Genomic DNA, 14434 nt, shown 5'->3' with positions numbered 1-14434 from the left:
TGAACCAGTATGAATTACATATTATCATTCTGCCACTCTGCAATTTTCTAGCACCACCATGTGGTAAATGTAATGCAAACGTAATGGTAAAAAGTAGGACATTTGGTCTGCTCCTTGTATGACCCCCTAGTGGATAAGTCATCTGTTATTATTTCTAACTACTGAAGCCAGAACACAAAAACACACTTGTAGTTAATTATGTTTGCATGTTCATTTATGTAAATAATGAAATCTGTTCCTTATGCAAAATGCATGAAGTGTGTGTGAGTGTGGGTGTGTGTGTGTGTGTGTGTGTGGTTCCACCAATGTATACCAAATATATCCAAATCAGCGAGCCAATAATTGTAACAAGGGGCCTTAGGAGGGACTTTATGATTCTTTATTTAGAGAGGTTGCTAATTCATACATGAAGGTATTTAGTGCTGGAATAGATTACATAAATTGGAGTAGCACAGCCAGCCAAGATTGGTTATTTCCACAAGACATGCTGTTGTACCATTGTGAGAACAATACATGTAGCACACAGAAAATTGCTTAAAATTACAGTGATGTGAGGACAACATAACAGGACATGGGAGATTTGGGCCATCTTGTGTCTTCATGCAAAAGACAACCTGGCCCTATTGAGCAAATATTTGCACAACTTTGGCATGGAGCCACCGGCTATAAGTAACCATTGCGTTATCTACCAGGCAACCCATTCTTCACACCTGATGTTCTTTTCTCCGTTGTCTTTTACTAAGCATGGCCAGATTACGCCCACCTGTCTGCTGGTCTCACACTGGGGATAGAGATGGGAGGATTGGGTAGAGGCTGATCTTCAGCTTCCTTTTAAGGAAAAGATCAGCGGGGCTTTCTTCTAAAAGAGCAACCTGGTCATGAAAAGAGGGAAAAGAGGACAAAACAATTTCACCATTACTGTCGTGGCAAAAAGACTGACCAACGCAACACCCTACTTGCACGGCATCAAGATATCAATTCCACTATCAACTAAGCTGCATTCTATGGACAGGTGGGTCTCGGTGAAAAAATAAACAGCTTGCTATGACTGATCTTAATCACACAGATAGATTTGGCTAGATTATTAAGATTGAAGTACATCTGTGAAGCAGACGAAGGTGGAGCTTCAAAAGAGAAAGGACAAACGGCAATAATATACTGTATATTTTTTATGAAGCTAATCCATTGGTACTGTAGTATGCAGCTGTCACGGAGAATTGTCGCATTCATAGTTGTTGTTCACTTGTGTGGGGGTGGGGCGCAGGTGTGGGCCTTTAGACGCGCGATTCTTGGTTTGTGGACTTTGTCCCTTACCTTCGGTGAGACGACATTTTCCGCCCCTGGGCTGACACAGGATGAAGGAGCAGCCAGCACAAGGTACCACCCGCTGGGCATGGCTGAACACGGTCGTGATCCTGTAGCAGCCTGTCACAGTGAGGACACAGTGCCCCAACAGTGTAGTTAGAATGGCCTGGTAATGGGTGCTTAGCCCATGTTTAAGCTTAAGTGCGTAAGCGGACGGATAGAGAGGTAGTTGCATTTATCTTGCACATTTCTCACATTCAAAGCGCTTAACAATGACAGGGGGGAAACTGGCCTCAAGCACCACCAATGTGCGGCACCCACCTGGGTGAGCCATTTTGTGCCAGAATGCTCATCGCACATCAGCCAGGGTGAACCTTTTTTAGGCAATTAAATCAGGGGATGATTAGGTGGCAGGTTCTAGGTTTGAAATTTTGCCAGGACACCGGGGAACCCCCTACAGGTCATACAGAGCCTCCTTGACCAGACCACTCTCAGGTGTGCACTGCATGAAATGTCATTTTTCCAACACTTTTTAATTATTTTGCTCGTATTTACTCACCTGGGCATTTGACATCCATAAAGTAAGAGTTGGGGCTCTGCACAAGTCTCTTCTTCTTGTGTCTCCGGCCCTCCACCTCAAAGGCGGGGTACATCAGGTCCATGGCATGCTGTGACCAAAAGAGAAAATTGGATATTGATTCAGGTGAGACGTCTTTTCTGAAATTTGGCCAGGTACGGTCTACTTCCAACCCTCGACACCTGGGCCTCAATCTCCAATCCAGGAGGGCCAGAGTGTCTGCAGAAATGTATTTGTAGTTTCCTTTCAATCAGCAGATAATTCAGGCCTTAGAAACAAGATATATGGTTTCTTTAACCAAGCAATAACATTGCAGCGCTGCAGGACTAATACTGGAGTTTCCCGCTCCACAGCCCCATCAAGAAGGAATACGTGTCTTGGATGCCCCCTGCTGGCTACACTTGCTGATTGCAAGTTGCTACTTGCTTGTTCGTGGGCATCAGTTTTGAGCATGCCCAACGCAGCACCACTGATCCCTGGTATTGTAAGTTTACGTCAGTCAAAGCATCGACGCCACTGAACTGTTATATTACAGTTCAGTGTTCAGTGTTCAACGCCCGCCTCCAGCCTATCTGCGTACTTGCGCATTGTCTTTGCTGAACTGACTTCCGTGAATTACCCCTACATGTTCATTGTAGACATGCCCGGACTTGTACAGTAGCCTTATGACGATGAACTAAATGATGGAAGATGACCAACTTCAGTTTAAATTAAATTATCATAACGATACAAACTTTTAAAACTATTCTTGTCTGTTGTTTGTAGAGAAGCACAAAAGCACTTTTAAAATATTACTGTCCACTTCAATGTCGTTACACACCTTACCACTCGCCTTTATCCATCAATTTTAATTTGCAAACAATCTTAGCATACGGTAATATGATTTATTTTTGTAAACTCTTAAAATGTCATTTGTATTATCAGTAAGTGCTTTGAATTTAAATAACCTACCAGCAAATTAGCTGTTTAATTTTACCACGTCAGATAATCAGAGATATTCGACATCTAGGTACGCATTGAAAAAGTGTAGCATACTTGATCAAATGTACTTACCGACATTTTTAAAAATGTTTATTCGGTTATATGTATTCGTATATCAGGAGTCGATGTCCAAGTATCTGGAATAAACAGAACACTACGCAGTTTCAACTTCAGATAAAAGACAAATACAAAGGTGCTCCGATGTCCCTGCCCACACGGTGACAAACAGCTGATTGCCATCTACGTCACAATCGTTCTCCAAGGGGCAGTGCCCTTTATAATAATAATAATTATTATTATTATTATTATTAGTAGTAGTAGTAGTAGTAGTAGTAGTAGTAGTAGTAGTAGCAGTAGTAATTCACATGAAGTAATAATTCATTATTATTTATAAGTAAATATTATTATTATTATTGATTTATTATTATTATTATTATTATTATTATTATTATTATTATTATTATTATTATTGTTGTTGTTGTTGTTGTTCAATTAGGTCACGGTAATTTTGTTTGTTTGTATGTTATTTATTTTACTTGTATTTTATTTTTTACATTTATTTAAATCTCTAATATGAGGTTTAATTAAATAATTACGAACGTGCATTTCCTCTTAGCCGATATTTATTAGGCTATTTTGAATTATTTTCCATGAAATAATCAGTGTTTGCATGTTTGCCCGAGAACCTCATATGTACTGCTTAATAACATTCTTATGCTTACTTCTACTTGTCTTTATCTCAATTGAGTGATCTAGCTAGGCTATGTCTATCTAGTTTCTGTGACGCAGGGTACAATTTACACATTTATTTCAAAGTGCCCATGGCAGGAGTCATATCGGGAGGCAAATAACCTTGCCTCATCATGACTGTACTGAAATACTGGAACCAAAATTCTATTAAATATACTTCAGCGAGATGCAGGGTAGGTTACTTGTGCCTAATCTATGAGCATAGTGTTCACAAATTGCAATCCTGATGGTGGATAGCACGGTGCTCAACTCAATGGCAATTGGGAAGCACATGCTGACTACTTTGGTGGACAAGTGGGAAATGCATTACCAAAGTATGCACTTCGTGAAGTCTTCAGGGTTTAGCGCTAGATTTGGTACCCTCCCCAGGAACCATTTTGCCTTGATTGACGTAGATTCAGCTGAACTTCCGGAGCCACGACGACTATGGGGCTGACTCACACTTGAGGGACGTGTCTTGAGTCCAATTAGACTTCAGTTTTGTTCATCTTATCGCTCCACTAGTGTCTTTTGATACCCCGCAAGTTCTTCGCTAACACCGGGCGGGATTTCCGCAATAGCGAGTAATATGGCGAAGACTTACGATTACTTGTTTAAACTATTATTAATCGGGGACTCCGGAGTCGGGAAGACTTGTGTGTTGTTCAGATTTTCAGAAGATGCCTTTAACTCCACATTCATCTCCACTATAGGTATGTTAAGTTTGTTTAGCCAGAGTCCCAGCAAGTCTTGTTCGAAGGGGTGGAAGCTCCCTGCGCCCAAACATCTACTGTTCAGCTATTAGAACCCGTGTGTGGGGCAATTTGACTATAACTAGCTAACTAACGTTAGCACAGTAAAATTTGACATAGCCTGGAAATATCATATTTGATATGAATTCTTAAGCGCGTCACTAATTTGCACTGTGCATGAACTTGTTAGCTTGCTACGAGGCTAGGTTGGTAAGACTGATATGGGCCGGGCCAGCGGTAGTTCGCGATAAGGCAAATGTTCAACGCGTCCGTAAATCGTGCTTGATAGAAAGCTAGCTGATTATTTATTGTTAGCATAGATCCAAGCTTCGTGTATTGTAACTGTAGCTGGCTAGCTAACTAGCGTAACGTTAGTTGTTCAGAGGAAGCGCACCACAAAGGTTTAGCTAGACTGGGAACTGTGTTAGCCTGCTAGCTGACGTTATTCTGAAACTAAAACCTACCGACATCTAGCCACATGTCTTAAACTCCTGCTATGGTTAAATCTATTTGAGCAAATGTTAACTTACTAACTTACCAAAATACCAAACTAAAATTCAGACAAGACGGTTAGCAAGCTGTATTGTCATACGTCGGCTAACGTTAGCTAGCTATAGAACTAGCCGACTAATTGGAATCCTCTTAAAGTTCTTAAAGTTTTTTCATTTTATGAATGTTTTGGACACACAAAAAAACATACACGTATGACGTACACGGAATATACTATTATATACGCCTTAACCAATCATATATAATTGTAATTTCCTTTGGAAAGGCATTTCCTTCTTTACAATCGCTGACCTGGATAATGATGTATGGCTGGCCGAAAATGGCTTTAAAGTTCCCTGGAGTTAGTAGTCTGAAAATAGGTATCTAGACCTAGAGCAAGTGGATCAGACTCTTGTGTGCCAAGTCTTTTACTTTTTTTAATTGTGGGTAAGTTACCCTTTAGGAAGTGGAAGCAAGTTTTTTTTTTTTTTTTTTTTTTTTTTTTTTTGCAAACCAATCTTAATATGTCCATTCATACCCCTGCATAACGCATACTGAAGCGGTACAACGGCAGTGTCCTACTTGAGGAACTAGCCAGCAACCATTGGGTTGCAAGTCCACTTCCCTAACTCTCTTAGGTAGCGCTACACTGCCACCTAAGATCAAATGATAGCATCTGAAGTTATACCCAGCCAACACAAACGTTCTCTTCCATGTTGTAGCAATGTTAGAACATTGACAAAACATTCCAGTAACACTGAGAACATTTTGTGCTAGCTGGGTAGTGATTAGATGGGGCGCTGTATTTTCAACCTGCATCTGTGAAAGTTTTCACAATAAAATTATTGGCCTTTATTTAGCAGACATAATCATGACAACATAGCCTACATTTTAGGACACTGTTGTGATTTCTTAAACTTAAGGGAAAACCTAAAAGGACCAAATCTGTCTATTAGAGGAGACACCCTCAACTCTGCAATTCATCATCAATATGTGAGGGGGGGAAAAAATACACAATTCAGTCCATATATAGGCAAAGCATTTACACCCTGTCTAGTTATTATTCAGCACTGTGCCAAGCCGAGGCCTAAACATATCCTTATGTTACACAAGGCCAGTGTGAGTATATTAACCCCACAACCTATTTAAGCTGTTTATTTTTGTTCCTGCATAAGTGTATACTTTATTATTACCAGTGTTGTGTTTCCTAAAGCAGCTTTATAGATATAATGCTTTGTCTCAGATTAATCTACGAGGCCCAAATCCTTATCTCTGTGTATCTTTCGATTCTTCGCACTTGAAACTGTACTTACCTCTTGGGTCTTTCAGTGTACTTGTCCCTGGTGATGGGTATGCACTTTGTCATACATCACTCTGCATAAAAGCGTCAGCCTAATGCCTGTAATGTAATGCAAAACAGAATACCTGTGACAGGTGGGAATGCATCACAAAAAGCTGGTTTCCTGACCTCAGAAGCTAATGCTTTGTTGCAGTACTTTTTTATTGTTTTGGCGAGTGGGGTGACTTTATATGCACTGGATTACCTGTCGGACCCAGTAACATCCATGTAGAAAACTAATTCTCTTGTATCAGGAAGCGCACCCTGTATGGCTTTAGCTTGAAAGATGCACGTGTCAGATACTTATGCTCTAAATGAGTCATCTTTACTGTTTTGCTATCCTCCTACGTGGCCTGATTCTCCTTTTCTTTTCTTTTTTCTTAGGTATTGACTTTAAAATTAGAACAATAGAGCTAGATGGGAAGAAGATTAAGTTACAGATATGGTAAGTCTGCACCATAAATCCCGTGCGTCTGGTGTCTGTACTGTACTTTGTTGTTTTTTTTTGTTTTTTTTTTGTTTTTCCCCCAGGTGTTTTCATGAGAACAGGTAGGGGTGCGATGCAAAACTCAGTTTGAATGCAGCATGCGATTGTCTTAACAACAAATAACTCTTGGTGAACAGGTCTGTGTAAGAATATGCGCTGAGAGTGTGAGCCTAGCAATTATGTCAATGGTGTCTCATTAAAATGGTGTGTCTGTGTGTTTCAGGGACACAGCTGGCCAGGAGCGGTTCCGGACAATCACGACGGCGTACTACCGGGGAGCCATGGTAGGTCACCATGTGACGCTCACGCTTCCCCTAACCATGTTAGCAAGCATGCCGTTGTCTTTAACCCTTTCCTTCCCGAGAGTGCCGTAGGTCACTCAAGCATAGCTACCGTAAAATCCCAAGAATTCCCTAGACCATATACCTTTTCAAACAATCAAAAGGACTGCTATACTATTGTTATGAGCCCTTATTAAAACCCTACATAGTTCTCTTAACTTTCTAAATTTTCTTAACCAAAGCCAAGACCCCTTGGAATTTGGTTGGAGCCACTTCATATCAGACTTGGGTCTGAAAGGGTTAATCTCGCTCCGCAGGGAGCAGCGACATTGTTTCTGTCGCTGCCCTTTTAAACCCGAAATGCGGCTTGAATTCCATGTCTGCTCGAGTCCCTCCCTGCATTGTGAAGGGATCTGCACACACCTGCTGGCATGTGTGCACTGTACCCGGGTAGTCTCTACATTCAGCTCCTGTGCACGAGTCTCTCGGGCTCATCTTGGCCCTGATGTCATGGCCTGTCGAGAGAGAGAGAGAGAGAGAGGAAGGGCCAAGTGCGTGATGAGGTGTTCCTCCCCATCTCAGAAAATAATTATCCTGTTGCTTGCCAGTCAAAGTGCAGCGTGAGGCTTTTCTCTGTACATTCCATTTGCTCTCACACAGGTTGAAGAAAATGCCATTGCTGCACTCCCGGGTTCTCACCTAATTGGCCGCAGCAGGCCTTAAAGTTTATTGTGTGAATTAAGGTTTTCCAGAAGTACAAGACGTGGGCACATAAAGTCGAGTGGGGCTGATGAACCTTCTGAACTTAAGGTTTACAGAAGTTGCAGCGAAAGCATTTGTGGTGGAATTTCAAGGGCCAATGAAGCAGGATTTTTCCTCCCACCCTCCATAGACTTGCAGGCTAAACGTACATTATTTAATTATTTCATATTTCTTTATTTCAAGCGTGAATGAAAGTTCCAACGGGTAACCTACCTGCTATTCTCTCTTTAATGGACAGAGTAATAAAGGTCTCAGTGATTATTTTGTTTACCGTGTCTTTCATTACATTGCAGGGGATCATGTTAGTCTACGATATTACCAACGAGAAGTCCTTCGACAACATCAAGAACTGGATAAGGAACATAGAAGAGGTATGCCTCAGGAATGAGATTGCTGACTTCACCTGAAAAAAGCCTTTTGCTCTCGTACATTTTTATTGGTCTGTTGAAAATATAAACGTCTGTCAGTATAATCAGTATCATTTTCCAGTATGTCAGCAGAAGTTTCAGCTCAGATTATTTCTGTCTGACTTGTTATAACGCGGTCCCTCTTTGCGCATGCAGCACGCATCAGCCGACGTGGAGAAGATGATTCTGGGCAACAAGTGTGACGTCAACGATAAGCGGCAGGTGTCCAAAGACAGGGGGGAGAAGGTAAGTTCCCGAAAAGATTGCCACACACCCCTTTTTGCCCCTCGAGGCCTTTTGTTATTTAAAAAAAAATAAAATAAAAAAGTGTGCTGAAGTGTCCCATTTTATACTTCAGTATACTTGAATTATATTTAAAGTTTATTCCGGGGTACAAATTCTTTCACATGGGGACCGTATGTTACAAGAAGGGCAAACCTTGGTTTATAAAGTAGACTTAATAAAATATGCTTAATGTCGTATCACGGACGTGGTTCTATATCGCCCGTCTCTCGACGGTGCGCTTCATGAGTCATTGTTATGGCCGTCGGGCTCTTCTGCTCTCCACTCGTCTGTGCTCTGGCTGCAGTCGCTGTGCTCGGCCATGGCGTGCAATCTGTTCTGGTGAGGCGGAGTGAGATTATGTGAAATATCCGACCGGTTACCGGTGTGTCGGGTGAGGGATGTTAGCCGAAGGAGCAGAGGACGGTGTGTACAGGACGGTTTCAGCAATTGCAGATCTGCCTGGATTCAAGCGGTTTCTTAGGGAAATTACTGTTGGTCTATCGCAATACAAGTACAAATTTAGCGTGTTATTAAACTGCCTTTTATTGTCTTTGTTTGATTTTAAAAATATGGTTGGGGGGTTGGTAGTGCAGATCTAGTCTTTATCAATTCACCTCATCACGGACTGTGTCAGATGAAAGAATTTGTGAGAGTTCTCTGAACGCTTATTAGTACTTGATTGGACATGTCTGTATCCGGTGGTATGCTAGTCCTAATGCTGAGATTGAGAAACCCTCCCACAGGCATATTTTAATATGTGATAGTCCAAGGCCACACAGTAGTGAGTGGTTACTGTGATGCGGTGGATTGCTCTGTTGGGATTGGCCGGGCTGCTGCAACTTTCGTTTCCTCCCTCAGCTGGCGTTGGAGTACGGCATCAAGTTTATGGAGACCAGTGCCAAGGCCAACATCAACGTGGAGAACGTGAGTGTGCCCGTCCTGCTGGATGTCAGTAAAACTACAGTTACATTCACTGCCAGTGGGTAGCAGCATTGCACTGTGACAGTCTGCGTTGTACACTGTAAATGTCCAGTGTCAATACAAACCCGACTGTTACAGTGGGGACTCGTATAAACTCCGTCACCGTTCGTTTAACGGTGAACGTCTTGCCATGTAATGACTGCAGTATTGATGTTGTGTGGCTGTTCACTTCCTGGTTAGCCGTTCCTCAATTAGCGTGGGGGTTGTTCTGTGTCTTTGGTTCGCGCTGATTCTCCGTCGTCTCAATGTTTGTCCTCTCAGGCTTTCATGACGCTCGCCAGAGACATCAAAGCGAAAATGGACAAGAAATTGGTAAGGGCGTTCGTCATCAAGTGCTGCCGTCCACTCCCCCACGGGGGTATTTGGCGGGGTATTTGAAAGGTGTAACATGGTTGTGTCCTTTCGACAGGAGGGCAACAGCCCCCAGGGCAGCAGCCAGGGGGTGAAGATCACCACGGAACAGAAGAAGAGCAGTTTGTTCCGCTGTGTCCTGCTGTGAGGACCTAAGGGCCTCACTGTCCGCCCTGCGGCTGGATAAACCGGACTGTGCTTCCTCAGAGCGCCTGTCTCTCTCTTTTCTCTCTCTCTCCATTTCATTTGCTCTGCCTCTCTGCGCCATGGCAGACAAACAACCGCCACCCCCCCCACCACCACCACCTCAGTTTCTGAGCAGGTGATGCAACTTATGCCAGGTTAAGTTCTTGGACGGTCAGTTTTGGGGCTGCAGTGGGTTGGAGGAGAAGGCTAGCGAATGTCAAATAAATCTTTTGCTTACTTACGTGGTTCTTTTTAAACTACGACTTTTTAGGCAGGTTTCACGGACGTGGATGCGGCTTAGTCCTGGACGAAACTGAGTTCTGTGCGGAGGTTCTCCGTTAAAAATGTCATTTCGTCCGGGACCAGGCTTAATCCACCTCTGCGAAACCGGCCCTTTTATGCTTCCCAGCCCTGTGAATTCACGACAGTCTCCCCAGTGCAGTTTTACATTCGATCATGAGTGCAGGACATTTGGCCTATTTGGACATTTGGTTACATGGCAGTTTGACCTGGATGCACTGCTGGATATGTCAGGCCTTACTCAAGTTTTTATCTTAAATGGGTCTTAAAAACTACTCGCTTAAAACAGTTAAAGACTGTTGTCCAATCTTAGCAGTGTTTTGTAAAGCCTCTGTGCTTGCACCCTGTGTTGTTGGTCGTTGTTCTGTACGTGGAGACGGGGTCTGATTTCAGGGGGTTGGCGAACATTGAGCTCGGGCAAGAGTTCCTTCAGTCTCACCTCAGACTTCTCAGTACTTCCTTTTAGTTCATTAAGTTTTCAGGTTAGTATTTATTCCAAATTGCTAAAGGTATTTTTGTTTTCTAAACCAAGCCTTTTTTTTTTTTTTTTTTTTTTTTTTTTTTTGATTGCATTCCTTGACAATCATCCTAAAATTGATTTCTTTGTTAATTTGCAGTTGCCACACTTAATGCATGATTCTCAATAGGTTGATTAGCTTAATGCCTTAATATCAAGTCCCCCCCCCATCTGTTTTAGAACCTTTAAAGTTATGACCCCCAACATACTTGAAATTGAGTGTCTATTTTGTATGTGAAGTACACATTCTCTTTTGTGATTTCATAGTTTATTGCAGGTGTCCCCCTGAGCTCTAGGGTAATTTGAAAATAAAATGCCCATTTTCAGGTTGCTGTTTAACCATTCATATATATTTTGAGCAGCCCTACTTAAAATGGCGTACTCTGAAATTCCTCGTTTGTCCCAAGCTTAGCTTTTGTTGCTTAACAGTTTGTGGCTTTCTTCTGTGTGTCACACAAGTGATGGATTTATAACCGTAAGCCAGACACAAGAAATGTTCCAACTTTCCCTGCTTTAGCTTGTTTGCACATTTTGCAAGTGTTCAATATTCAGCAAATATGTCATCAACATTCCCGAATGCTGTTGAGAGGCTCTTTTTTTTGACGATCACTTCAAGGTATATTTCCTCCATACTTTGCCTTTCTTAATCTCTTAAATGTACCCTCATCTTACCACCACTTCAGCCCCTGTCTGTGTCTTGAAGTTGGTGCCAAGTGGTAACTTCACAGTATATGGATAAATGGGGGATATACTGTGGGCTACTTAAATAACTTAACCAAGCCGGACTAACTTCGTGACTACAAGTTAAATTTCACCGTCTACGATGTCCGTCTTGTGTAATCGCCTGTAGCTCTGATGTGCGACTCATCGAAACTGAGGTTTGACCTTATTCGTGGCACAGTTGAAGGTTTCATGGCAGGTTATGAATCTAAACTTACAGATATGAAAATGTACCACCCATAGAAATCCCAAAGCACCAGTAAGAGTATATTTTTTAAGAAATAATAAAATGATAATCTTTTAAATATGTATTCAACTGCTTAAAAGCCCCCGACCCCTGGTTTTCCTTATTTTACCTCGTGCCCTTATCTTGTTGCTGTATTACGATGCTTGTGTGTCTTGTTTTCTCAGTGCTGCTAAGTTTCGGGTCGGTTTGGCTGTGGCTGAGAATGTGTCTAATCGTGCGTCGGGATTGGTTGTTTAGTGTCCTATCGGAGGGTGATTGTTTTACTTCCTCGTTGGAGGTACGGTGGATTTATCTCCACGAAGTTGCTACTGCAACAAAAGATTAGGTTGTATAAGCCAACGCATTACGCAGTTTCTCAGTCTTCTACAAACTCGCATAAGTATTTGCATGACTCTTAACTGATGCAGTAACATGGTGGGCATGTAAAATTAGGAATTTGTAAAATGCTTCACATAGAATTGTTTTATTTTTATGATACTTGATCAAATTTGGCCCAGGGGTATTAACAATTGGGTGTGTGTAACTTTCTTTGGATCACAAAGCTGTCTTAACATGTGAAGCAAAACATAAGTATGGCAGATATACCACCTCCTAGGGAACCCGGAGACTAATTTGAACTAGTTAATTTTGGTATTCACTCGCCAGTATTAAGCAGATTTCTTTATGGCCGCTAGTTATCTCTTGGGCCGTGCTTGTGGATGCTCTGTGTTCCCCCGTTCTCCACATTCTCCTGTTATGGAATGAAGAAATGGTTATTCCAAAATTTGTATTGGCCTTGAAAATTTTGCAAGTCAGAACCTCCTTTGATCTTTTGAGGCAATGTTGTGGCACCGGTAAAACCAAGAGAAGACTACTTTCACCGTCATCTGGAATAATGAGAAACCGGTATCTGACCGACATCTAAGCATGGTTTGAAAGAATCGGTTTCCGGTTTGGCTATAACGGGTAGTTGAAATGCATTGAGTAATGGATAGCAAGCCAGCATTAGATAATGAAGATCAGATTGTACTGTTGGGGAGAAAACTGTCACTATTCTGATGAACAAAATGCAATTGTGTTTTGAAAGTAAAAGTGTCCTTGTTAATGCCTGCCATTGCAATGCACCTTTTTTTCCCCCGTAAACAAAATTAGATTCCAGAAGGGATTGGGTGTCAGGAAAGTGTCCCTGTCGTATGTGCTTCCTTATGCAAAACCCAATTTGTTCTTGCATACGTTTTCAATTGGAGACTCGGATGCTGACTGACAGTACCTAAGCGTTAATGTCAGAAAGGGGAACTGCAGAAAGCGTGACGTACTGATTTCTGGGTTTGTCCCATTTCCTCTTCCCTATTACGATAACCCACGGCAATAGACTCGTCTTAATTCCACCTGATACTTGATTTTGAAACTATGCATCATGAGGCAGTTGTAGACATCTGCATTCTTGTACATATATAAATGAGAACATAAGCTTTTTTCTTTTGTTATTTGCAAAGTGCAAAATTTTCATTAAAAAGCATTCCTCTACATGCACCTTCCTCATCTCCCTGTGCTTTTTAGTGTATATAATATTTTTTTTAAATGTTGAATTTGGTGGTGCTGTCAGCAAATATCTCTGTAAATCAATTTTTGAATTAAAGAACGAAAATGTCATGTTCCCTGCCCAGTCTCCCTACTAATGTTCAGTCTAGCTGTATTAGGACAAATTAAACCATTAACTTTAAAAAATATATATTGCACGAGCATTCCAGTTCTCAGGCTCTTGCCTGGCAGCATTCTACGTGGTAGAACAGAGAAACTGCCAAGTATTACTGTGTTTAAGCGACTGACCTTGAAACGGTGATTAAAGATGGTGTAAACGTGGTTTTTCAGGGATCAATATCCCTGAAGGGGTGTCCTCAAATTATAGGTTCAAAAAGGTTCTGGCAGCAAGTGTGTATTCCCTTTACTTTTGTAGTTTGTTGCTTTTGCATTCATTTGGATTGTTCCACTTTTTTCTTTCTTTTTTTTTTAATGCATATCGCTAGCATTCCTTGTTCGTGAGCAGGCTTCGATTGTGTTGTTGATTGTGAGTTATATGGGGTGGGGGAGGGGTTGAATTGCATTTTGACAGCAATTGTACATAATAGAAGCTAAAGAAAAGAGGAAAAAAAGAACTACTTTGATTGTACTGTACTTTCTAAAAATCTTATTGAATTGATCTACAGCTTTGTAGATGTGTAATTTGATGATTTATTAAAATAAGATTCTTTTGAAATGAGGTGGGCTTTTATTTTTCAACGGCAACAGTAGTTTCTCATGAGCTGTCATGAGGACCAAACTTGAAGAATTGACTTCTGTAGTCTTCAAGTTGCAGTTCATATCTTTGATCTATAAAAAATTAATTATTTTATAACTGTTTTTGTTACAGTTTAAACCATGGCACAGCCAGAAGCAAAACCGCTGCACAGCTAAGCCTTGCTTCTGAGCAAATATTCAGATTAGTGCACAACTGCGAGTCATCTAGTATTTTAGGTGGCATAATTGCTGATGCTAATGAGATAAGTATTGTGGCTTGCAGAAGACACATTTGGCAATCAGTTTCCAAGTAGCCAAAGTCAAATGTCCTGGAACCTGCATCGTTCTTTATGAAGCTCATGAATCTATTTAATTATGAAAATAAATAGAACAAACATGGCTATTAAAAATGGGTCTGCTTCATCTTGCCTTAGTCATTTTAACACTTTATTCTTGCACAAACATTTTAAACCTCACAAAAC

General features: G+C 41.4%; 2 protein-coding genes across 2 annotated transcripts; one reads left to right on the top strand and one right to left on the bottom strand.

The window, feature by feature from the left end:
- Positions 1 to 357: 357 nt before the first annotated feature.
- On the bottom strand, positions 358 to 3093 carry LOC133127054 (small ribosomal subunit protein eS27-like). Its single transcript, XM_061239669.1, has 4 exons — positions 2936 to 3093; positions 1865 to 1973; positions 1315 to 1425; positions 358 to 872 (listed from the first exon to the last, which is right to left on the bottom strand). Exons 1-4 carry the CDS (start codon positions 2939 to 2941, stop codon positions 844 to 846), a joined length of 255 nt encoding a protein of 84 aa, XP_061095653.1. The 5' UTR covers positions 2942 to 3093; the 3' UTR covers positions 358 to 843.
- Positions 3094 to 4086: 993 nt separating this feature from the next.
- On the top strand, positions 4087 to 13932 carry LOC133126821 (ras-related protein Rab-8A). Its single transcript, XM_061239220.1, has 8 exons — positions 4087 to 4305; positions 6557 to 6617; positions 6883 to 6943; positions 7996 to 8073; positions 8266 to 8355; positions 9253 to 9318; positions 9637 to 9687; positions 9785 to 13932. The coding sequence occupies exons 1-8, from the start codon at positions 4182 to 4184 to the stop codon at positions 9872 to 9874; spliced, it is 621 nt and encodes a 206-aa protein (XP_061095204.1). The 5' UTR covers positions 4087 to 4181; the 3' UTR covers positions 9875 to 13932.
- Positions 13933 to 14434: the final 502 nt, after the last annotated feature.

The sequence above is a fragment of the Conger conger genome, chromosome 4 (assembly GCF_963514075.1).
Source record: "Conger conger chromosome 4, fConCon1.1, whole genome shotgun sequence".
Lineage (NCBI taxonomy): Eukaryota > Metazoa > Chordata > Actinopteri > Anguilliformes > Congridae > Conger > Conger conger.
Note: the sequence above shows the minus strand (reverse complement) of the source record. Positions and strands in the feature narration are given on the sequence as shown.